We start from the raw sequence: 25,857 nt of genomic DNA on the forward strand, positions 1-25,857 counted from the left end.
TTAATATTGTAGGCGCCTCCGTAGCCAGGTGGGAAGGTGCGGCAGTGCGTAGCACACGCTTCTTGATTAGACTGGGGTTCGAGCCCGTCACCACCAAATACGGAGGATGCGGAAAGGTCAGGGAATGACCACCGCATATCCACAGCAATATGGCCTTAGTTGCTAATGCTCCAAAATAACTAACTAACTAACTAACCCTTAATACTGTACTACTCCAATTTGTACTGCAGTCTTTTATTTGCAACAGTATCAAAAGCTATCCTGAATCCAATTATGTGATATCAAAATTATTTTTTGCATCCAGTTCCTTTGTTACTACATCGTAGTAACCAGTCAATTGGTAAAATAAGTTTTCCCCTTAACAAACCCATGCCTGTGCTTGAAGTATAATTGTGGCATTGTCTAGATGATCCTGCATTACTTCTTTTACCAGTGACTCCATTATTTTATTTGACTTGCCACATTATAGTCGCAGATGCCAATGTGTCATGAAACTCTTAAACAAACAAACCATTATTTTGCTTGGAACAAAAGTTAAACTAATTGGTCTGTAATAACTGTGGTCACTCTTTGATCCCTCTTTGTGAATTGCGAATATATGTGCTCACCTCCAGTCTATGGGACCTCCCCTGAATTCAAGTATGTTCATAATTATGGCTAAGGGTTTGCTTACTTCTTTTGTTGTCCCCTTTAATATCGCTGGATGGATAGATCCCATCAGTGGATGGGATCTTTCTTATGTTTAACTTCAATTTCTCCTCCACTTTGCTCTCGGTTATTGCAAAATCATTTAGCTCCCTTTAGAGCTTGATAAACCTCTAACTTCTACTTTTTTTAGAATTCCACCTTAAAGAATTCCTCATGTGAATGTAGATGCAAAATACTCATTCAGTTTGTTAGCAACTTGAGCATTATCATCAATAGTAGAATCACCGATATCAAGTCGACCAATTTGATTCATCTTCTTTCTTCTAGCGTTTACATAAGTAAACAATAGTTTGCTGTTTAAGAATCTGCAGATAAATGAACCACTTGGTGGCAGTGATCACAGTGTGCTGAAGTGGGAGTTACTCAAAGAGGTAACTACCATTAGGGGTAAAGGGAAGGGGTATTGCTTTCGTAAAGGCGACTACAATGGACTGAGACAGTATTTAAATTCTATACAGTGGGATCAACTGATGATATTGCCAACAGCAAATTCAAAATGGGAAGCATTCAAAGAACTTATCGTGGAAGCTACTAGGCTTTACATACCAACTAAGAAATATTGTTCAAGGTTTAGGCCTAAATGGTTGTCAGATGAACTAATGAGGCATATGGCAGAGAAGAAAAATGCATGGGATACATACAAATTAACACGTGACACGGATGCCTATGATAGATACAAGTTGATCTGTAACCAAGTTACAAAGGAGGTTAGGCAGGCGAAGGCAGATTACGAGAGATCCTTGGCAAGGGATGCGAAGAAAAACAGCAAAGAGTTCTTTACTTATGTAAACTCTAGAAGGAAGGGGATGAATCAGATTGGTCCACTTGAGATCGATGGGTCAACTGTTGATGACCCTGCTCGGGTAGCTAACAAACTAAATGAATATTTTGCATCGACATTCACACATGAGGAGTTATTCAGCGAGGGGAATGCCAGAGGTGTATTCAACTCTAGCAGTAAGCTAGAGAATCTTGTAATAACTGAGAGCAAAGTGGAGGAGAAATTGTTGAAGATAAACACAAGAAAGGCACCTGGGGTGGATGGGATCTATCCAGTTATATTAAAGGAGGCAGCAAAGGAGGTAAGCAAACCCTTAGCCATAATTATGAGAGCTTCCTTGGACTCAGGGGAGGTACCCATTGACTGGAGATGTGCAAATGTGACCCCAATTCACAAAGGGGGATCAAAGGCTGACACAAGTAATTATAGACCTGTGAGTTTAACGTCTGTTCCCGGAAAATTAATGGAGGCACTGGTGAAAGAAGCACTGCAGGATCATCTAGACAAGACTTCAGTTATAGCTAGGACACAGCATGGTTTTGTTAAGGGGAAGTCTTGCCTGACCAATTTGATTGGATACTATGATGCAGTCACAAAAGAACTGGATGCAGGGAATAACTTTGATATTATATACTTGGATCTTAGAAAGGCTTTTGATACTGTTGCACATGGAAGACTGCTGCACAAATTGGAGCAGTGTGGCATTGGAGGCAAGTTGCTGCTATGGATAAAGGGGTGGTTGAGGGGGAGAAGACAGAGAGTGGTAATCAATGGACACTGCTCATCGTGGACTAATGTTATTAGTGGAGTCCCTCAGGGTTCAGTATTGGGGCCTTTATTGTTTTCTGTATTTATAAATGATATTGATGATGGTATATCAGGCTTAATGTCCAAGTTTGCAGACGATACGAAGGTTGGCAGGGTTGTCAAGGACACTACTGACACTATGCTGCTGCAACAGGATTTGGAAAGGTTGAGCAGATGGGCTTCGAGGTGGCAAATGAAGTTTAACATTGACAAATGTAAAGTACTACATATGGGAAACAGCAACCCCAGAGCAACGTATCAACTCTGTGGTACTACACTGACAGTGGTAGAGAATGAAAGGGACCTGGGGGTGGTGGTGCAGGCAGATATGAAGTTCTCTGAGCAGTGCAGACGAGCTGCAAGAGTGGCTCATGGTGTATTGTCAATGATATATAGGAATTTTTCTAGCAGGGATAAGGAGGTGATTATTCCCTTGTATAAGGCAATGGTCAGGCCACACCTAGAGTACTGTATACAGGCCTGGAGGCCTCATTTCAGGAAGGATGTAGAGCTGCTGGAACGAGTACAGAGAAGGGCAACTAGATTGGTGAATGGGACAAAGGGGTTCTCTTACGAAGAAAGGCTTAAGTTTTGCAAATTACAGTGTCTGGAAACTAGGCACCAGCGGGGTGATCTGATAGAGGTGTACAAAGCCTTGAATGGTTTGAGCATGCTCAATGCTGATGGGATTCTTCCTCTAGCTCAGAAAAATCACCTGAGAGGGCATAAATTCAAATTGAGGAAAGACAGATGTAGGATAGATGTGCGGAAATTTGCCTTTAGCCAGCGGGTGGTTGGTGGGTGGAACAGACTTCCATCCCTTGTCGTGGAAGTTGATAGCCTAAATAAGTTTAAGGCTCAGCTGGACAGGTATTTCGAACGAACAGAGGGGTGAAGTGGAAGTGGTTATTTTTATTTATTTATGTTACTTTTTCTTTTTTTTTTTTTTTTTTGGCTGATGCTGCATAAGCTTGCTTTCTTGCATCAAATGCCTCTACTAATGCTAATGCTAATGCTAATGCTAATGCATTCACTTGCTTAACTTCTTTTGTGTCTTGATTACAGACTAGCTTATATCTACCATATGCTTCTGTGTTGCCTGATAATTTATATGCATCCCATGCATTTTTCTTCTGTGCTGCTAGTGTCGTCAGTTCATCTGACATCATTATAGACTTCTACCTTGATGACTATTTATTAGTTGGTATGCAAAGCCTAGCAGCTTCTGTTATTGATTCCTTGAATGCTTCCCATTTAGAATTTGCTGATGGTAACATCATCAGTTGGTCCCACTGTACAGATTTTAAAGACTATCTGAGACCACTGTAAAAAAATTTTCCATTTACCCTTGATGGTGGTTACATTAGCATTAGCATTAGCATTAGTAGAGGCATTTGATGCAAGAAAGCAAGCTTATGCAGCATCAGCCAAAAAAAAAAAAAAAAAAAAAAAACCCACTTCCACTTCACCCCTCTGTTCGTTCAAAATACCTGTCCAGCTGAGCCTTAAACTTATTTAGGCTATCAACCTCCACCACAAGGGATGGAAGTCTGTTCCACCAACCAACCACCCACTGGCTAAAGGCAAATTTCCGCACGTCTATCCTACATCTGTCTTTCCTCAATTTGAATTTATGCCCTCTCAGGTGATTTTTCTGAGCTAGAGGAAGAATCCCATCAGCATTGAGCATGCTTAAACCATTCAAGGCTTTATACACCTCTATCAGATCACCTCGCTGGTGCCTAGTCTCCAGACACTGTAATTTGCAAAACTTAAGCCTTTCTTCGTAAGAGCACCCCTTTGTTCCATTCACTAATCTTGTTGCCCTTCTCTGTACTCGTTCCAGCAGCTCTACATCCTTCTTGAAATGAGGCCTCCAGACCTGTATACAGTACTCTAGGTGTGGCCTGACCATTGCCTTATACAATGGAATAATCACCTCCTTATCCCTGCTGGAAAAATTCCTGTATATCATTGACAATACTCCATGAGCTACTCTTGCAGCCCATCTGCACTGCTCAGAGAACTTCATATCTGCCTGCACAACCACCCCCAGGTCCCTGTCATTCTCTACCACTGTCAGTGTAGTACCACAGAGTTGATGAGTTGATACGTTGCTCTGGGGTTGCTGTTTCCCATGTGTAGTAGTTTACATTTGTCAATGTTAAACTTCATTTGCCACCTCTGAGGCCATCTGCTCAACCTTTCCAGATCCTGTTGCAGCAGCATAGTGTCAGTAGTGTCCTTGACAACCCTGCCAACCTTTGTATCGTCTGCAAACTTGGACATTAAGCCCGATATACCATCATCAATATCATTTATAAATACAGAAAACAATAATGGACCCAACACTTAGCCCTGAGGGACTCCACTAATAACATCAGTCCACGATGAGCAGTGTCCATTGATTACCACTCTCTGTCTTCTCCCCCTCAACCACCCCTTTATCCATAGCAGCAATTTGCCTCCAATGTCACACTGCTCCAATTTGTGTAGCAGTCTTCCATGTGCAACAGTATCAAAAGCCTTTCTAAGATCCAAGTATATAATATCAAAGTTATTCCCTGCATCCAGTTCTTTTGTGACTGCATCATAGTATCCAATCAAGTTGGTCAGGCAAGACTTCCCCTTAACAAAACCATGCTGTGTCTGAGCTATAACTGAAGTCTTGTCTAAATGATCCTGCAGTGCTTCTTTAACCAGTGCCTCCATTAATTTTCCTGGAACAGAAGTTAAGCTCACAGGTCTATAATTACTTGTGTCAGCCTTTGATCCTCCTTTGTGAATTGGGGTCACATTTGCACATTTCCAGTCTATGGGTACCTCCCCTGAGTCCAAGGAAGCTCTCATGATTATGGCTAAGGGTTTGCTTACTTCCTTTGCTGCCTCCTTTAATATAACTGGATAGATCCCATCCACCCCGGGTGCCTTTCTTGTGTTTATCTTCAACAGTTTCTCCTCCACTTTACTCCCAGTTATTTCAAGATTCTGTAGCTTACTGCTAGAGTTGAATACACCTCTGGCATTCCCCTCGCTGAATAACTCCTCATGTGTGAATGTCGATGCAAAATATTCATTTAGTTTGTTAGCTACCTGAGCAGGATCATCAACACTTGACCCATCAATATCAAGTGGACCAATCTGATTCATCCCCTTCCTTCTAGAGTTTACATAAGTAAAGAACTCTTTGCTGTTTTTCTTTGCATCCCTTGCCAAGGATTTCTCGTAATCTGCCTTCGCCTGCCTAACCTCCTTTGTAACTTGGTTGCATATCAACTTGTATCTATCATAGGCTTCTGTGTCATGTGTTAATTTGTATGTATCCCATGCATTTTTCTTCTCTGCCATATGCCTCATTAGTTCATCTGACATCCATTTTGGCCTAAACCTTGAACAATATTTCTTAGTTGGTATGTAAAGCCTAGTAGCTTCCAAGATAAGTTCTTTGAATGCTTCCCATTTTGAATTTGCTGTTGGTAACATCATCAGTTGGTCCCACTGTATAGAATTTAAATACTGTCTCAGTCCATCGTAGTCGCTTTTACGGAAGCAATAACCCTTCCCTTTACCCCTAATGGTAGTTACCTCTTTGAGTAAATCCCACTTCAGCACACTGTGATCACTGCCACCTAGTGGTTCATTTATCTGCAGATTCTTAATGCATGAAGAATCACTGCTGATAATGAAATCAAGAGTATTACTCCCTCTAGTTGCCTCCCGAACATGCTGATGTAGAAAACAATCATCCAATAAATCCACAAAAGCCCTGCTAGTGTGTGAGTAACCAGCCCCCAAATTCCAGTCAATATCTGGGAAATTAAAATCTCCCATTATAAGACACTCTGATTTACTGGCCCACTCTATTTCCCTGTACAGTTCCTTATTATTCTCATCAGAGTCATTAGGCCTATAGCACACTCCTACTCTCAATTTTGATCTCCCAATGTTTATGTCACACCAAACTGACTCCACACTGCACTGTCCAGCGATGTCGACTGGCTTCACTTCCTTGGTTTTTATGTGTTTCTTAACTAATAGCATAACCCCTCCCCCCTTCCTATCCTGTCTATCCTTTCTGTAGGCGTTGTACTCCCCAAATTGCAGTTCTGCATCCCTTATATCTGTGTGACACCACGTCTCTGATATCCCAACAATATCTGCCTTCGATGTTTTGAGCAATACCTCAAATTCATCAAATTTATTTACTAAACTCCTAGCATTGGTGTACACGCAAGTATACCTGCACCTGTTTCTATTCTTAGCTACCCTAACACAACCCATGTGTTTACTTGTACCGCAATGGCTCCCAGCAGTCTCTGAAATACCATGCATCTTGTTTTTCAGGCTTCTGCTCATTCTAATAGAAGCAGTGCAAGAATCTCTTTCACCTCTGCCAGTGGCTACTGTCAATCTATTGGTCTTTGTCTCCCCCCAAGCTAGCAGTTTTCCGACCCACCTAACACTGCCTCGATAGCATCAGCAAATATTCTTGCACCCTTTCTATTTAAGTGTATCCCATCCCTGTAGAAGCAATCTCTCCTGTTAACAAGTACAGTCCAGGCTGAAAAAAATTCTACCCCTTGAGCCTTGCACAATCTTTCCAGGGCCGAATTGATCGACAAGGCTCTCCTCATATACTCCCTCCTATCGTGTCTGGGCAGAATTGCAGACACTTTCAAATTCAACCTTAATTCTCGGCTTTTGTTCAACAGTGACCTGTACTTGTTAAGTAATTCTGCCGGTCTCCTCCTCTTAATATTATTAGTGCCAACGTGTACAACTATATCACCTTTTGTGCCCTTAAAAGATGATATTCGCTCTACAACGTCATCAACCTTTGCCCCTGGCAGACATACCCTGGTCCTGTTCCACCTATCTTTTTTACAAAGCATGTTCCCCGTTTCCCTGACAATAGAGTCACCAACAACTACTAGTTCCTTCGGGACCAGCGCATTCTGCCATGGGGGTTGTCTCTGTGTCACGCGATGCCCAAGTGCAAGCTCTGGCGTTGATGTGGGCAGCTGAGAGCTTGATGGGCCCCTCAATTTAGTTTCTTCGAGGGCATCCACCCTGTCCTTCAAGCTCTCATATAGGCCCACAAGAACGCCGAGTTGTTGCCTGATATCGATACACTCCTTGCATCGCGCACACACAAAGACATTCCCCTTGGCAGTATCATGTCCCGTACCCGATTGCTCTGCAAACATCAAGCAAACAGTGCATTTTATAAGGCTGTGAGTCAGAGGACAACTGCCCCCCTCAGTTCTGCTCTGAGCCACAGCACTTCCATTAGCTTGAGCCGTTTGCTTTGCTGCTCTGGTCTGAGTCATGATTCTATTAATTTATTAATTAATTATGTTATGTTATTAATTATATTACATTTGTAATCTAAGTCGTTATATGTATTTATTTAAACGTACAATTTAACTGCTAACGAAGTTCAACTAACGCTATCTAGTACGGTATCACAATGGCGGGAAAGTTACTAACGGTAGCGGTAGTTACGAACACGTGGAAACCCTTACCGATACTTTTACAAGGCCGAGTAAAGAATAAATACACCAAATTAATCAAAAAATCACAAAATAATGTTATACTACTAAATTTAAATCAAAAGTTTTAGAAAAACAATAATTTCAAATCAATAAATAAGAAAAATCCACTTAGCGGCTTGGAACACGACCGTCACTAGTGGCCTCGTCAGCAGACATCTTTAATTAAATCCCAAATCAGTACACTGTGATCAGTGCCACATAGTGGTTCTGTTATCTGCAGATTTTTAATGCATGAATAATGACTGCTGACAATCAGATCAAGGGTATTACTCCTTCTTGTTGCCTCTCGAACATTCTGCTGTAGAAAACAGTCATCCACAAAGGTCTTGCTAGTCTGTGAGTGACCAAACAACAAATTCCAATCAATATCTGGAAAGTTAAAATTCCCCGTTATAATTCATTCTGATTTACTGGCCCACTCCATTTCTCTGTGCAGTTTTCTTTTGTATTCATCAGAGTCATTAGGCCTGTAACATACTCCTCCTCTCATTTTTGTTTTCCTAGTGCTTATGTCATGCCAAACTGAATCAACATTGCACCAGCCACCCATGTCAATTGGATGCACTGCCATCAATTTTATGTGCTTTTTAACTAAGAGCACAACCCCTTTCCCCTCCTATCCTGTCTCCCCTTTCTGTTTCTTGTCATTGCTGGTATAGGCAGGTCAGTATCCTTACTGTTAAGGATCAGAAAAGATAAGGATCAGAAAAAAAAAAAGAGACCTGTCTATACCAGCAATGGTTGAGATAGATGCGAACAATCAGATAAAGGGGACATCACTGGGAAGTTCTTGCCACAAGGTGCCTCCGTAACCAGGTGGGCAGGAGCAGTAGTTTGTAACACACGCTTCTTGATTAGACCGGGGTTCATGCCCATGACCACCAAATACGGAGGATGCTGAAAGGTCAGGGAATGACTACCGCATATTCCTGGAGCAATATGGCCTTAGTTGCTAATGCTCCTAAAAACCAAGTAACAAACAAACAAACAACAAATCTTGTCACGAGTAACACTAGTCTCCCCAAAAACAACCCTGGTTTGCACCAGGCTTATATACTACATTTTTGCTAACGGGGCATGGCTCTCTGAATGCAAAACTATGTCAACTTGGCCTCACACAGAACCCAAAATTTACGTGTGGTGCTGATGAGGATTGAATCGGGCCCATAACTTATACCACTGCTCAATTATAATCCCTACAGATGTGTATTCGTGACAAAAATAGGACCTATAAGCCATGGAGATGAATAATTTCTCATCTTTGATGACATGCATTACATGTTCTTCTCTGAATCTAAATTTGCTCAAAAAGCTTTAGAGACTAGAAGTAACCATGTAGTGATAACCTAAACTGTGACAACTACCTCTACTTTGTATGAAAGGAAATGTTTTTGATGGAATGTATGTTAAGTGTGAGTGAGTGTGTGTAATAGTGTAGTGAGTGTTGACGCTGGGTGGGAAATAGGTTCACTTAACCTGGGAGAGAAAAAAATTAGAAAAATCTATAAAATGTGTCTGCCACATTCAGGGTACTGAATAAACTGATATGAGTGATCGATGTGTGTGAATGATGAATGAATGAGAATGTCCAATAGATGTTAATTGTTTAGGGTGCGAGGTTGGCCTGTGCAGACATTGCTCCTTAAAGCTCTTCAAACAGAGAAGTTTTTCCTGATTTATTTTCTGCTTTATTAGTTTAAATTGTCATATTAACTTATTTTCTAGAGTAGCTTTATATTCCTAGTTACGATACTTAGTTTAAAGTTTAACTTAGACAGAGATTTCGTAGATATTAGCATTAGCATTAGTAGAGGCATATGATGCAAGAAAGCAAGCTTATTCAGCATCAGCCAAAAAAAAAAAAAAAACCCTCTCCCATTTCACCCCTCCGTTCGTTCGAAATACCTGTCCAGTTGAGCTTTAAATTTGTTTAGGCTATCAACTTCAACAACAAGTGATGGAAGTCGGTTCCACCAACCAACCACCCGCTGGCCAAAGGCAAATTTCCGCACATCTATCCGACATCCGTCCTTCCTCAATTTGAATTTATGCCCTCTGAGGTAATTATTCTGAGAAAGATGAAGAATCCCTTTGGCATTGAGCATGCTCAAACCATTCAAAGCCTTATACACCTCTATCAGATCACCTCGCCGGTGCCTAGTCTCCAGACTCTGTAATTTTGCAAAACTTAAGCCTTTCTTCGTAAGAGCAACCCGTTGTTCCATTTACTAATCTTGTTGCCCTTCTCTGTACCCGTTCCAGCAGCTCTACATCCTTCTTGAAATGAGGCCTCCAGACCTGTATACAGTACTCAAGATGTGGCCTAACCATTGCCTTATACAAGGGAATAATCACCTCCTTATCCCTGCTAGAAAAATTCCTGTATATCATTGACAAGACACCATGAGCTACTCTTGCAGCTCGTCTGCACTGCTCAGAGAACTTCATATCTGCCTGCACAATTACCCCCAGGTCCTTTTCATTCTCCACCACTGTCAGTGTAGTACCGCAGAGTTGATACGTTGCTCTGGGGTTACTGTTTCCCATATGTAGTACTTTACATTTGTCAATGTTAAACTTCATTTGCCACCTCTCAGCCCATCTGTTCAACCTTTCCAGATCCTGTTGCAGCAGCATAGCGTCAGTAGTGTCCTTAACGACCCTGCCAACCTTTGTATCATCTGCAAACTTGGACATTAAACTTGATATCCCATCATCAATATCATTCATAAACACCGAAAACAACAACGGACCCAACACTGAACCTTGAGGAACTCCACTAATAACATTAGTCCACGTTGAGCAGTGTCCATTGATTACCACTCTCTGTCTTCTGCCACTCAACCATCCCCTTATCCATAGCAGCAATTTGCCTCCAATGCCACACTGCTACAATTTGTGCAGCAGTCTTCCATGTGCAACAGTATCAAAAGCCTTTCTAAGATCCAAATATATAATATCAAAGTTATTCCCTGCATCCAGTTCTTTTGTGACTACATCATAGTATCCAATCAAATTGGTCAGGCAAGACCTGCCCTTAACAAAACCATGCTGCGTCTGAGCTATAACTGAATTCTTGTCTAGATGATCCTGCAGTGCTTCTTTAACCAGTGCCTCCATTAATTTACCTGGAACAGAAGTTAAACTAACAGGTCTATAATTACTTGTGTCAGCCTTTGATCCTCCTTTGTGAATTGGGGTTACATTTGCACATCTCCAGTCTATGGGTACCTCCCCTGAGTCCAAAGAAGCTCTCATAATTATGGCTAGGGCTTTGCATACTTCCTTTGCTGCCTCCTTTAATATAACTGGATAGATCCCATCCACCCCAGGTGCCTTTTTTATGTTTATCCTCAACAATCTCTCCTCCACTTTCCTCTCAGTTATTACAAAATCATCCAGCTCACTGCCAATGTTTACTTTACCTACATCATTCTCCTTCCTGAATAACTCCTCAAGCGTGAATGTAGATGCAAAATACTCGTTTAGATTGTTAGCCACCTGAGCAGGATCCTCAACTGTTGAACCATCAATATCCAGTGGACCAATCTGATTCATCCCTTTCCTTCTCGAGTTCAAGTATGTAAAGAACTCTTTTCTGTTTTTCTTTGCATCCTTTGCCAAGGATTTTTCGTAGTCTGCCTTTGCCTGCCTAATCTCCTTTGTGACTTGGTTACAGACCAACTTATATCTATCATAGGCTTCCATGTCACCCATTAATTTATATGTATCCCATGCATTTTTCTTCTCTGCCACATGTCTCATTAGTTCATCTGACAGCTTAGTATCGGTAACGGTATCAAATCCACGTGTCACAAATTGAACGAGAGGTCTTTTAACCAAATTTAGTCGATTTATTAACCAATTGTTATATCAAATTATCTTCTATAAGTAGATTATAGACCTAGTCAGGATCCTTAGTTTATTCTAAATTGAGATAGCGAGATTTCGAAGCTAATCAATACTTACGAGTCCGTAGAAATACCGTTCGTGAATTCCCGCCATTTTTACACGATAGCATAAGCTTAGTGTAGTATACTGCATAATATAATATTGTCAATTAATCAGTAAATCTATTAATCTTGATAAACTTTATTGTCAATTAAATTGTATTTTTAACTCTATAAATATATATAACGACTTAATCGTAACAAATAATTAATACATAACTATAGTGGTACACGTGATATGGAAGTTGTATAAAGGGAACACTAGATACCAAAAAAAAAAAAAAAAAAAAATATATATATATATATATATATAACATAACTGTTTTGGGATATAACTTAAGGATTTAATTTTTGTTTTAAATTTTATTGAATTAAATTGGAATCATGACTCTGACCAGAGCAGCAAAGCAAAAGGCTCAAGCTAATGGGAGTGCTGTGGTTCAGGGGAGAACTGAGGGGGGCAGTTGCCCTCTGAATCACAGTCTATTAAAATGCACTGTTTGCTTGATGTTTGCGGAGCAGTCGGGTACGGGACATGATACTGCCAAGGGGGATGTCTTTGTGTGTGCACGATGTAAGGAGTGCAAGGAAATCAGGCGACAACTCAGCGTTGTTATGGGCCTTTATGAGACCTTGAAGGACAGGGTGGATGCCCTCGAAGCAAATAAATTGAGGGGCCCATCAAGCTCTCAGCTGCCCACATCAACGCCAGAGCTTGCACTTGGTCATCAGGCAACACAGGGGCAGCCCCCTAGGCAGAATGCGCTGGTCCCACAGGAACTAGTAGTTGTTGGTGACTCTATTGTCAGGGAAACGGGGAACATGCTTTGTAAAAAGGATAGGTGGAATAGGACCAGGGTATGTCTGCCAGGGGCAAAGGTTGATGACGTTGTAGAGCGGATATCATCTTTTAAGGGCACAAAAGGTGATATAGTTGTACACGTTGGCACTAATGATATTAAGAGTAGGAGACCAGCGGAATTACTTAGCAAGTACAGGTCACTGTTGAAAAAAAGCCGTGAATTAGGGTTGAACTTGAAAGTGTCTGCAATTCTGCCCAGACACGATAGGAGGGAGTATATGATGAGAGCCTTGTCGATCAATTCGGCCCTGGAGGGATTGTGCAAGGCTCAAGGGGTAGAATTTTTTTCAGCCTGGACTGTACTTGTTAACAGGAGAGATTGCTTCTACAGGGATGGGATACACTTAAATAGAAAGGGTGCAAGAATTTTTGCTGATGCTGTCGTGGCAGTGTTAGGTGGGTCGGAAAACTGCTAGTTGGGGGGGATACAAGGACTAATAGATTAACAGTAGCCACTGGCAGAGGTGGAAGTGATTCTTGCACTGCTTCTATTCAAATGAGCAGAAGTCTGAAAAACAAGATGCAGGATATTTCAGAGACTGCTGGTAGTCATTGCGTTACAAGTAAACACATGGGTTGTGTTAGGGTAGCTAAGAATAGAAACAGGTGCATGTATACCTGCGTGTACACCAATGCTAGGAGTTTGGTAAATAAATTTGATGAATTTGAGGTATTGCTCAAAACATCAAAGGCAGATATTGTTGGGATATCAGAGACGTGGTGTCACACAGATATAAGTAATGCGGAACTGGAATTTGGGGAATACAATGTATATAGAAAGGATAGACAGGACAGGAGGGGAGGAGGGGTTATGCTATTAATTAAGAAACACATAAAGTCAAAGGAAGTGAAGCCAGTTGACATCGATGGACAGGGCAGTGTCGAGTCAGTTTGGTGTGACATAAGCATAGGGAAATCAAAATTGAGAGTAGGAGTGTGCTATAGGCCTAATGACTCTGATGAGTATAATAATATATTGTACAGGGAAATAGAGTGGGCCAGTAAATCAGAGAGTCTTATAATGGGGGATTTTAATTTCCCAGATATTGACTGGAATTTGTGGGTTGGTCACTCGCACACTAGCAAGGCTTTTGTGGATTTATTGGATGATTGTTTTCTACATCAGCATGTTCGTGAGGCAACAAGAGGGAGCAATACTCTTGATCTGATTATCAGTAGTGATTCTTCATGCATTAAGAACCTGCAGATAAATGAACCACTAGGTGGCAGTGATCACAGTGTGTTGAAGTGGGATTTACTCCAGGAGGTAACTACCATCAGAGGTAAAGGGAAGGGTTTTTGTTTTCGTAAAGGCGACTGTGATGGTCTGAAACAGTATTTAAATTCTATACAGTGGGACCAACTGATGATGTTACCAACAGCAAACTCAAAATGGGAAGCATTCAAGGAACTAATCTTGGTGGCTACCAGGCTTTACATACCAACTAAGAAATATTGTTCAAGGTTTAGGCCTAAATGTGTCAGATGGACTAATGAGACATGTGGCAGAGAAGAAAAATGCATGGGATATATACAAATTAATGGGTGACATGGAAGCCTATGATAGATATAAGTTGGTCTGTAACCAAGTCACAAAGGAGATTAGGCAGCAAAGGCAGACTACGAAAAATCCTTGGCAAAGGATGCAAAGAAAAACAGAAAGGAGTTCTTTACATACTTGAACTCGAGAAGGAAAGGGATGAATCAGATTGGTCCACTGGATATTGATGGTTCAAAAGTTGAGGATCCTGCTCAGGTGGCTAACAATCTAAACGAGTATTTTGCATCTACATTCACGCATGAGGAGTTATTCAGGAAGGAGAATGATGTAGGTAAAGTAAACATTGGCAGTGAGCTGGATGATTTTGTAATAACTGAGAGGAAAGTGGAGGAGAGATTGTTGAGGATAAACATAAAAAAGGCACCTGGGGTGGATGGGATCTATCCAGTTATATTAAAGGAGGCAGCAAAGGAAGTATGCAAACCCCTAGCCATAATTATGAGAGCTTCTGTGGACTCATGGGAGGTACCCATAGACTGGAGATGTGCAAATGTAACCCCAATTCACAAAGGAGGATCAAAGGCTGACACAAGTAATTATAGACCTGTTAGTTTAACTTCTGTTCCAGGTAAATTAATGGAGGCACTGGTTAAAGAAGCACTGCAGGATCATCTAGACAAGAATTCAGTTATAGCTCAGACGCAGCATGGTTTTGTTAAGGGCAGGTCTTGCCTGACCAATTTGATTGGATACTATGATGTAGTCACAAAAGAACTGGATGCAGGGAATAACTTTGATATTATATATTTGGATCTTAGAAAGGCTTTTGATACTGTTGCACATGGTAGACTGCTGCACAAATTGGAGCAGTGTGGCATTGGAGGCAAATTGCTGCTATGGATAAGGGGATGGTTGAGTGGCAGAAGACAGAGAGTGGTAATCAATGGACACTGCTCAACGTGGACTAATGTTATTAGTAGAGTTCCTCAAGGTTCAGTGTTGGGTCCATTGTTGTTTTCAGTGTTTATGAATGATATTGATGATGGGATATCAAGTTTAATGTCTAAGTTTGCAGATGATACAAAGGTTGGCAGGGTCGTTCAGGACACTACTGATGCTATGCTGCTGCAACAGGATCGGGAAAGGTTGAACAGATGGGCTGAGAGGTGGCAAATGAAGTTTAACATTGACAAATGTAAAGTACTACATATGGGTAACAGTAACCCCAGAGCAATGTATCAACTCTGCGGTACTACACTGACAGTGGTGGAGAATGAAAAGGACCTGGGGGTAATTGTGCAGGCAGATATGAAGTTCTCTGAGCAGTGCAGACGAGCTGCAAGAGTAGCTCATGGTGTCTTGTCAATGATAAAGAGGAATTTTTCTAGCAGGGATAAGGAGGTGATTATTCCCTTGTATAAGGCAATGGTTAGGCCACATCTTGAGTACTGTATACAGGTCTGGAGGCCTCATTTCAAGAAGGATGTAGAGCTGCTGGAACGGGTACAGAGAAGGGCAACAAGATTAGTAAATGGAACAAAGGGTTGCTCTTACGAAGAAAGGCTTAAGTTTAGGCCACATCTTGAGTACTGTATACAGGTCTGGAGGCCTCATTTCAAGAAGGATGTAGAGCTGCTGGAACGGGTACAGAGAAGGGCAACAAGATTAGTAAATGGAACAAAGGGTTGCTCTTACGAAGAAAGGCTTAAGTTTTGCAAATTACAGAGTCTGGAGACTAGGCACCGGCGAGGTGATCTGATAGAGATGTATAAGGCTTTGAATGGTTTGAGCATGCCCAATGCCAATGGGATTCTTCATCTCTCTCAGAATAATCACCTCAGAGGGCATAAATTCAAATTGAGGAAGGACGGATGTCGGATAGATGTGCGGAAATTTGCCTTTGGCCAGCGGGTGGTTGGTTGGTGGAACCGACTTCCATCACTTGTTGTTGAAGTTGATAGCCTAAACAAATTTAAAGCTCAACTGGACAGGTATTTCGAACGAATGGAGGGGTGAAATGGGAGAGGGTTTTTTTTTTTTTTTTTTGGCTGATGCTGAATAAGCTTGCTTTCTTGCATCATATGCCTCTACTAATGCTAATGCTAATGCTAATTGTCATACCCTGAATATGTGTGTGTGTGAGTGTGTGTTTTAAGAAGTACAAATGTGGGTCACCTGTGTAAATTGTGCAGTGGCCAAGGGAATGTAGATGTGATGAGTCAAAAAAAAAGTGTGAATGTCTTGATAGTTGTGTTTATTTAGGTGGTATCTGTGTCCTATCTCTGAGTGCGATGATGTATGAAAAGAGGCATGTTTGTGAGTGATTGTTGTCCGTTGTTACCAGAGCTGTGCCGAAGGTGAAGCGAACGAGGCTCTTGCCTCATGTGAAAAACAGAAAGGGGTGTCAAAAATATTAAATAATTGCCATCATTAACAGTAGGGCGCAATTTTTCATTCTTACCTGAGGTACTAAAATGGCTCGGCACGGCCCAGGTTTTTACCCTACCAGACTGTCCCTAAATGAGTAATAATAATAAAAGTGTGTATACCTGTGTATCTGTAAAAGTGGAAGGTATGCGTAAAGTTTGTACGTATGAAGAGTGTCTGTAGTGTTCTGGCAGGCTTCCCCCCCCACTTGGACTGCAATGGGATAACCCACAGGGAACCACCCCTGCCTTGCTGACGACATGCATTCTTTCATTTGAGGCATGGTGTGGGAACTGCTAAAACTGGCTACAGTTTGTCTGGCCGTTGTGGGATTTCATGCTAAAATGCTTTGTATGTCCACAAAGCATTTCCCCCCCCCACATAGAGCACTCTGACCCTATGACTTTCTTTCCCAACACTCCCATCTCCCCTTTTACCATCCCAACTTTCCTCCTGGTGAATCCTACCACCAAAAACCTTTTACTTTTTCTTAATACCATCCCCTGTGTGAGGATGGGCTCCTCCCACAGGGGCGCCCCTTTTCCCCTTTAGAGTGTCTTCCTATTATCCACCTTAATGTTCTTCATCTGTTGCCTCCATCTTCACTGTTTCACATTTCACATTTTCCTCCTGTAGCATTTTTTCCTATTTTCCATATTTCATTAATAAATACAGAAAACAACAATGGGCCCAACACGTACCCCTTGGGAACTCCACTAATGACATTAGTCCAAGAAGAGCAGAGTCCATTGATTACCATTCTCTGTCTTCTCCCACTCAACCATCCCTTTATCCATAGCAGCAATTTCCCCTTAATGCCATACTGCTCCAATTTGTACAGTAGACTTCCATGTGCAACAGTATCAAAAGCTTTCCTAAGATCCAAGTATTAGCATTAGTAGAGACATATGGTGCAAGAAATCAAGCTTATGCAGCATCAGCCAAAAAAAAAAAAAAAAACCTTCCCATTTCACCCTTCCATTCATTCCAAATGCCTTAAATTTATTTAAGCTATCAACTTCCGCAAGAAAAGATGGAGGTCTGTTCCAGCAATCAACTAACCACTGGCTAAAGGCAAACTTCTGCACATCTGTTCTACAACTGTCTTTCCTCATTTTGAATCTGTGCCCCCCCTTAGGTTTTAATCTGAGCAAACGAAAGTATCTCATCTGCATTGAGCCTGCTCAAACCATTCAAGGCCTTATACACCTTGATCTGATCACCTCGCAGGTGCCTAGTCTCCAGATGCTGCAACTTGCAGAACTTAAGCCTTTATTTTTAAGCACACCCCCTTTTTCCCTCTCACCAATCTTGTTGCCCTTCTCTGTACTCGTTTTTGCAACTCAAAAATGTTCCTTCCTAAAATGAGGCCTCCAGATCTGTATACAGTACTTAAGTTGTGACCTGACCTTGTCCCTGCTAGCAAAATTGCTATATATCATTGATAAGACTCCATGATCTGCCCTGGCAGCCCGTCTGCACTGTTCAGTGAACTTCATCTTTGACTGCACATTGGTAAATGTGCAATCAAAAAGTCCCAGGTCTTTTTCACTTTCCACTTCCCTGAGTGTAGTACCATATATTTGGTACATTTCTCTTGGGTTATTGCTACCCATATATAGTACTTTGCATTTGTCAATGTTGAACTTCAGTTGCCACTCTTCAGCCCATTTGCCCAACTTATCTAGACGCAGTTGGAGTAGCATACAGTCTTTACTGTCGTTAATAACCCTGTCAACCTTTATATCATCTCCAAACTTTGACATTAATGCTGATATACCTTCATCAATATCATTGATAAATATACAAAACAACAATGGGCCCAACACCGAACCCTGGGGAACTCCACTAATAACATTTGTCCACGAAGAGCAGTGTCCATTGATTACCACCCTCTGTCGTGTCCCACTCAACCATCCCTTTATCCATTGTAGCAACATACCCTTAATGCCATACCTCTCCAATTTGTACAGCAGGCTTCCGTATGCAACAGTATCAAAAGCTTTCCTGAAATCCAAGTATATGATATCAAAATTATTTTTGGCGTTCAGTTCCTTTGTGAACGACATCACAGTATCCAATCAAATTGGTCAAACAAGACCCCCCCTTTAACAAACCCATACTGTGTCTTAACTATTACTGCAGTCTTGTCTAGATGATCCTGCAATGCTTCTTTAACCAGTGACGCCATTATTTTCCCTGGAACACAAGTTAAACTAATAGGACTATGGTTACTTGTGTCACCTTTTTGCTCTCAGTTATTACAAAATCACTTAGCTCCTTGTTAGAGTTTGATAAACTTCTGGCATTCTCCTCATGTGTGAATGTAGATGCACAATGCTCATTTTTATCAGCTTCCTGAGCATGATCATCATTAGTCAACCCATCTATGTTAAGTGGTCTAATCTTATTCATCCCTTTCCTTCTAGAGCTTACATAAGTAAAGAACTCTTTGCTGTTTTTCTTTGCATCCTTTGCCAAAGAATTTTAGTGTAGCTTATATCTGCCATAGGCTTTTGATACGTTATATGCATCCCATACATTTTTCTTCTCTGCCATAAGCCTCATTAATTCATCTGACATCCATTTAGGCCTAAACCTTGAACAGCAATTCTTAGTTGGAATGAAAATCCTAGTAGACTCCAAAATTAACTCCCTGAAGGCTTCCCATTTAGGATTCAACATTGGTAGCATCATCAGTTGATCGCACTGTATAGTATTTACAAACTGTCTGAGACCCCTGTAGTCACCTTTACGAAAGCAAAATCACTTCTCTTTGACCTTGATGGTAGTTATATCTTTAAGAACACCAGCGAGGTGATCTGACAGAGGTTTATAAAGCCTTGAATGGTTTGAGCATGCTCAATGCCAATGGGATTCTCCCTCTTGCTCAGAATAATCACCTCAGAGGGCATAAATTCAGATTGAGGAAAAACAGATGTAGGATAGATGTGTGGAAATTTGCCTTTAGCCAGCGGATAGCTGGTTGGTGGAACAGACTTCCATCCCTTGTTGTGGAAGTTGATAGCCTAAATAAATTTAAGGCTCAGCTGGACAGTTATTTCGAATGAACAGAGGGATGAAATGGAAGTGTTTTTTTTTTTTTTTCCTGATGCTGCATAAGCTTGCTTTCTTGCATCATATGCCTCTACTAATGCTAAAGCTAATGCTAAGTAATTCCCACATCAGTACATTGTGATCACTGTCACACAATGGTTCCTTTATGTGCAAATTCTTAATGCATGAATAATCATTGCTGATAATCAGATCAAGTATTACTTCCTCTGGTTGCCTCTCGAACATGTTTTAGAAAACAGTCATATAATAAATCCACAAATATCTTGCTAGTGTGCGAGTGACCAATCCACAAGTTTCAGTCAATATCTGGAAAGTTAAAATCCCACATTCTGATTTACTGGGCCACTCTTATTTCTCTGCACAATTGCTCATTATACTTGACAGATTCAATAGGCCTATAACACACACCCACTCTCATTTTTCCTTTCCCAGTGCTTATGTCACACCAAACCGATTCAACATTGCATTGTCCACTAACATCAATTGGATGCATTTCCTTAGATTTTGTGTTTCTTAACTAACAGCATGGTTATGCTGTTAGTTAAGAAACCTCCTCCTGTCCTGTCCTGTCCTGTCCAGTCCTGTCTATCCTTTCTGTACACATTGTACTCCCGAAATTCAAATTCTTCACTGCTTACGTCAGTGTGACACCATGTCTCTGATATCCTGACCATATCTGTCTTTGATGTCTTGGCTAGCACTAGCAAGTATCACTAGCAACTAGCATGACATCAAAATTATTTTTTGCATCCAGTTCCTTTGTGACCACATCATAGTATCCAATCAAATTGTTTAGACTAGACCTCCCCTTATCAAACCCATGCTGTGTCCAAACTGTAAATGAAATCTTGTCTAGATGATTCTGCTGTGCTTCTTTAACCAGCGGGCGCCTCCGTAGCCAGGTGGGAAGGAGCAGCAGTGCGTAGTACACGCTTCTTGATTAGGCCGGGGTTCGAGCCCGTCACCACCAAATACAGAGGATGCGGAAAGGTCAAGGGAATGACCACCACATATTCCCGGAGCAATATGGCCTTAGTTGCTAATGCTCCTAAAAACCAAATAACAATCTTTAACCAGTGCCTCCGTTAATTTCCCCAGAACAGAAATTAAACTAACAGGTCTGTAATTACTTGTGTCACCCTTTGATTCTCCTTTGTAAACTGGTGTCACATTTACACATCCACAGTGCATGGTGATCTCCCCTGAGTCGAAGGATGCTCTCATAATGATCGCAAAGCATTTGCTTACTTCCTTTGCTGCCTCCTTTAATATAACTGGATAAATCCCATCCACCCCAAGTGCCTTTCTTATGTTTATCTTCAACAATTTCTGCTCCACTTTGCTCTCAGTTATTGCAAAATCATTTAGCTCATTGCTAGAGTTTAATATACCTCTGGCATTCCCCTCTCCAAATAACACCTCATGTGTTTAATATACCTCTGGCATCCCCCTCTCCAAATAACACCCTTTTGCAATTACATTTACACCTCATGTGTAAATGTAATTGCAAAATACTCATTCAGTTTGTTAGCTACCTGAACAGGAACGTCAACAGTTGAACCATCAATATCAAGTGGAGACCAATCTGATTCATCCTCCTCCTTCTAGAGTTTACATAAGTAAAGAACTGTTTGCTGTTTTTCTTTGCATCCTTTGAGAAAGATTTCTCGTAATCTGCATTTGCCTGCCTAACCTCCTTTATGATTTGATTACAAGCCAGCTTATATCTACCACAGGCTTCAGTGTCACCTGTTAATTTATATGTATCCTATGCATTTTTATTCTCTGCCATGTGTCTTATTAGTTCATCTGACATCCATTCAGGTCTAAACCTTGAACAGTATTTCTTAGTTGATATGAAAAGTCTAGTACGAAGGGTATTTAAAAAATAAGTTACACTTGCCACCATCTCTTGTTATAATTATGCAACAAATGTGGTGCCTGCATGGAAATGGAGTCCATATTGTGTTGCCCCCTGGTAGGCGAGTTTCATTGACATCGTGGTAACAGTTTTGTAGGAGCAACCGTTCATAATGGCACATCAGCTAGAATGTTACTCCAAGTTCAAGGTTAGCAGAATAGGACGATTTTTGTGGGCAAAACGTCTAAATTGTTCCAAGATTCATCGTGAAATAACTGCAGTGTATAGGGAGAATGCAATGCCAAGTCCAGGTATAGTGAATTTGTGCCAGCAGTTTGAAAGTGGTCACACAAAATTGACGGATGCTGATTGAAAAAGGAAGGCCATCAACGTCACACAATGCACATACAAGACATCACTTGCTCCAAAGTTTTGGATGGGAGGTATGGCAACATCCGTCGTATGGTCCCGATGTTTCATCTTGTGACTATCACATCTTCGGCAAGCTGAAAGAACATCTAGTGGTACAACAATTTGCAAACGATGAGCAGGTGCAAATAGCAGTTTGATGGTGGCTGATTGACCAATAATATTCTTGATCTGATTATCAGTAGTGATTCTTCATGCAATAAGAATCTGCAGATAAAGGAACCATTAGATGGCAGTGATCACAATGTGCTGAAGTGAGATTACTCAAAGTGGAATCTTCTAGATTTACTAAAATCTAGAAGATTCCACTGTTGTAGTCTCGAGGCCAAAAGCTGTGCCTTATTCTTCGGCAGTTTGAAATCCCCAATAAGGTCATTAAGCTCACTTTCTGTGATCTTATGTGGTTCAGAAGGAAAAGGTTTTGGACAAAATGGTGAATCTCTTGACGTAGATGGCTGCTGTACTTTTTCATATATATGAAGTTGATGTTCATTAATGCCTTCATCAGGATGTATAGAAAAATGGTTGGGGTGGTTCATGGATAGGCAGTACTAGGTAGTAATAGGTAATTGATGATGATGTGATAAGAGTGTGATGACACTGAAACTGCAGTGTTGCCATTCGTTTTGCTGAGAGCTGTATTTATAATATAGAGTAACTCACTAATATGAGACCCCAACTGTAATTTGAAAACAAGAACCAATCGACAAATTTTAATGTGATTTTCATGTTCAGCAGCATAAAATTACTCACGATTGGGTATTTTCCTTTTCGTAACAATTTCTGTTGACCAGTGTAATATATAACAAAATTATCCGACTAATGCCAAACTAAGTGAATGGAGCTTTACAGTTACCTGTTGTGACAATTAAAAAATAAATAAATAAAATAATATTTCTACCACTCCCTCTAGAATTATAACAATGGCTGCAAGATTTGAAGGATACAAGGATCTACATACATTGAGTAATAATCTACAGAATCTCTAGCTTAATTAAAAAATAAACTAAATCATGACAAGGACTATAAACTACTTATTGAATATGATTAAACATGACAATTAGGTTAAAAAAACAGCAAAATTTTTCAAAACTTATCCATATCCAACAGCTCAAAATTTTCTGACTAGCATGAAAATAATGAAAAAAATCAGTTACAAGGATAAAATATATTATTTAGTCTAATATTATTTCACATTTTATGCCAAGTAAACTGAAGTTCGACTCTAATAGTTCCTCAGTTTTTTATAATGAATTTGTTATTTCAGCTGAATTTTTTTTTTTTTTTTTGTAATATTTTTCAGAAACAGTACATGAAGTTAAAAAACTGGTTAAGCATTCAGATATAGGTATTCGGCTAGCAATTGCAGACAGCCTTTCAGTTATTTCAAGTAAGTGTGTGTTTTTTTCTTATTTGTTTTTCATTTCCCCCCATTTTCACCACTCATTTATGTGATCCCCATTTCTTAGCAGAAATAATTTCAAGTCAGTTTTAAAATTTGAATTTACTTATAACTAATAATTTTTGGTACTGTATACAGCTTTTAATATAACTTTGAAAGCTCAACAACTTTTCATGTTTAGGAATCACTGCAAAAGTTAATTTAATATCTTTCATAAGCCTAGTGACTATAGATATGAAAATCCTTTTTGCATGATGTTGAAGAACTGTTGATTTCCCACAGGAAACAAGAAATTTCTTAAAAAATATATATATTTTTAAATACTCTTATAAATGAAGAATAATTAAAGCAGGAAGCAAAAATGTTAGCTTTTAGCACTATTCCATGTTTTACATATTTTGAATGAATTTAGAAAGCACCAGGAAAGGTTACCATAATGTATGCCAGTAGAGAAAATTTCTTCTCTTCTTTCAGTAATGAACAGTTGAAAGAAGGCAAAATTGTTGGAATAGATCAAAACACTAACAAAATATCCAATGACTCTACTGAGATCTTGTTTGGTGCATCAATTAATTCATAAACACTCGTGTGCAAAATTGTTCAGTATTAAAATACATCATTAATGAATTTGTTCATTAATATAATAAATCTTAAATATATATATTTTATCCTGCATCTAATTGAATCAGAAAGAATATGAAAAAAAAAAATTAAATAAATAGGTATAAATTAAAATATAGTGTAAAGAATTTGTATGATGCGATCTCATTTTGATGGGAGCCACAAAGCCTTGATGAATGACAAAATAACTCGTAGTAACTGTAATGGAATACACCAACCGTATATGACTGCAACTTTATTAACATAAACTAAAATAGAATAATAAGACAAGATAAAATTTTGTTGTAAAAATAAAATACACTGGCAACTTTAGAGTTAAAAGCGATAAAATGACAGATAAAATTAAAATATACAAATTATTACAAATTAAAAGTGATAAAACAACCAGAGCTTTCAAAGGCGGAATTACTTGACAAGTACAGGTCACTGATGAAAAAAAGCCGTGAATTAGGGTTGAAATTGAAAGTGTCTGCAATTCTGCCCAGACACGATAGGAGGGAGTATATGATGAGAGCCCTGTCAATCAATTCGGCCCTGGAAAGATTGTGCAGGGCTCAAGGGGTAGAATTTTTTTCAGCCTGGTCTGTACTTGTTAACAGGAGAGACTGCTTCTACAGGGATGGGATACACTTAAATAGAAAGGGTGCAAGAATGTTTGCTGATGCTATCGAGGCAATGTTAGGTGGGTCGGAAAACTGCTAGATTGGGGGGATACAAGGACTAATAGATTAACAGTAGCCACTGGCAGAGGTGAAAGTGATTCTTGCACTGCTTCTATTGGAATGAGCCGCAGCCTGGAAAATAAGATGCAGGATATTTCAGAGACTGCTGGGAATCATTGGGGTACAAGTAAACACATGGGTTGTGTTAGGGTAGCTAAGAAAAAGAACAGGTGCATGTATACTTGTGTGTACACCAATGCTAGGAGTTTAGTAAATAAATTTGATGAATTTGAGGTATTGCTCAAAACATCAAAGGCAGATATTGTGGGGATTTCAGAGACGTGGTGTCCCACAGATATAAGAAATGCAGAACTGGAATTTGGGGAGTACAATGTCTACAGAAAGGATAGACAGGATAGGAAGGGAGGAGGGGTTATGCTATTAGTTAAAAAACACATAAAATCCAAGGAAGTGAAGCCAGTCGACATCGCTGGACAGTGCAGTGTCGAGTCAGTTTGGTGTGACATAAGCATTGGGAGATCAAAATTGAGAGTAGGAGTGTGCTATAGGCCTAATGACTCTGATGAGTATAATAAGAAACTGTTCGGAGAAATAGAGTGGGCCAGTAAATCAGAGAGTCTTATAATGGGGGATTTTAATTTCCCAGATATTGACTGGAATTTGGGGGCTGGTCACTCACACAGTAGCAAGGCTTTTGTGGATTTATTGGATGATTGTTTTCTACATCAGCATGTTCGGGAGGCAACTAGAGGGAGTAATACTCTTGATTTGATTATCAGTAGTGATTCTTCATGCATTAAGAATCTGCAGATAAATGAACCACTTGGTGGCAGTGATCACAGTGTGCTGAAGTGGGAGTTACTCAAAGAGGTAACTACCATTAGGGGTAAAGGGAAGGGGTATTGCTTTCGTAAAGGCGACTACAATGGACTGAGACAGTATTTAAATTCTATACAGTGGGATCAACTGATGATATTGCCAACAGCAAATTCAAAATGGGAAGCATTCAAAGAACTTATCGTGGAAGCTACTAGGCTTTACATACCAACTAAGAAATATTGTTCAAGGTTTAGGCCTAAATGGTTGTCAGATGAACTAATGAGGCATATGGCAGAGAAGAAAAATGCATGGGATACATACAAATTAACACGTGACACGGACGCCTATGATAGATACAAGTTGATCTGTAACC

General features: G+C 40.2%; 1 protein-coding gene across 1 annotated transcript in view; it reads left to right on the forward strand.

Annotated features, from left to right (window-relative positions):
• LOC150077635 (radial spoke head 14 homolog) overlaps nucleotides 1–25,857 on the forward strand; it is a 172,958-nt gene that overhangs the window by 19,723 nt on the left and 127,378 nt on the right. The window contains exon 3 of the mRNA XM_090385039.1: nucleotides 23,263–23,349. Coding sequence (XP_090241165.1) covers nucleotides 23,263–23,349 — 87 coding nt within the window. The remainder of the gene's footprint in view (nucleotides 1–23,262; nucleotides 23,350–25,857) is intronic.

Source organism: Mastigoproctus giganteus, chromosome 11, assembly GCF_048544385.1.
Source record: "Mastigoproctus giganteus isolate SK-2022 chromosome 11, ASM4854438v1, whole genome shotgun sequence".
NCBI classification, from domain to species: Eukaryota; Metazoa; Arthropoda; class Arachnida; order Uropygi; family Thelyphonidae; genus Mastigoproctus; species Mastigoproctus giganteus.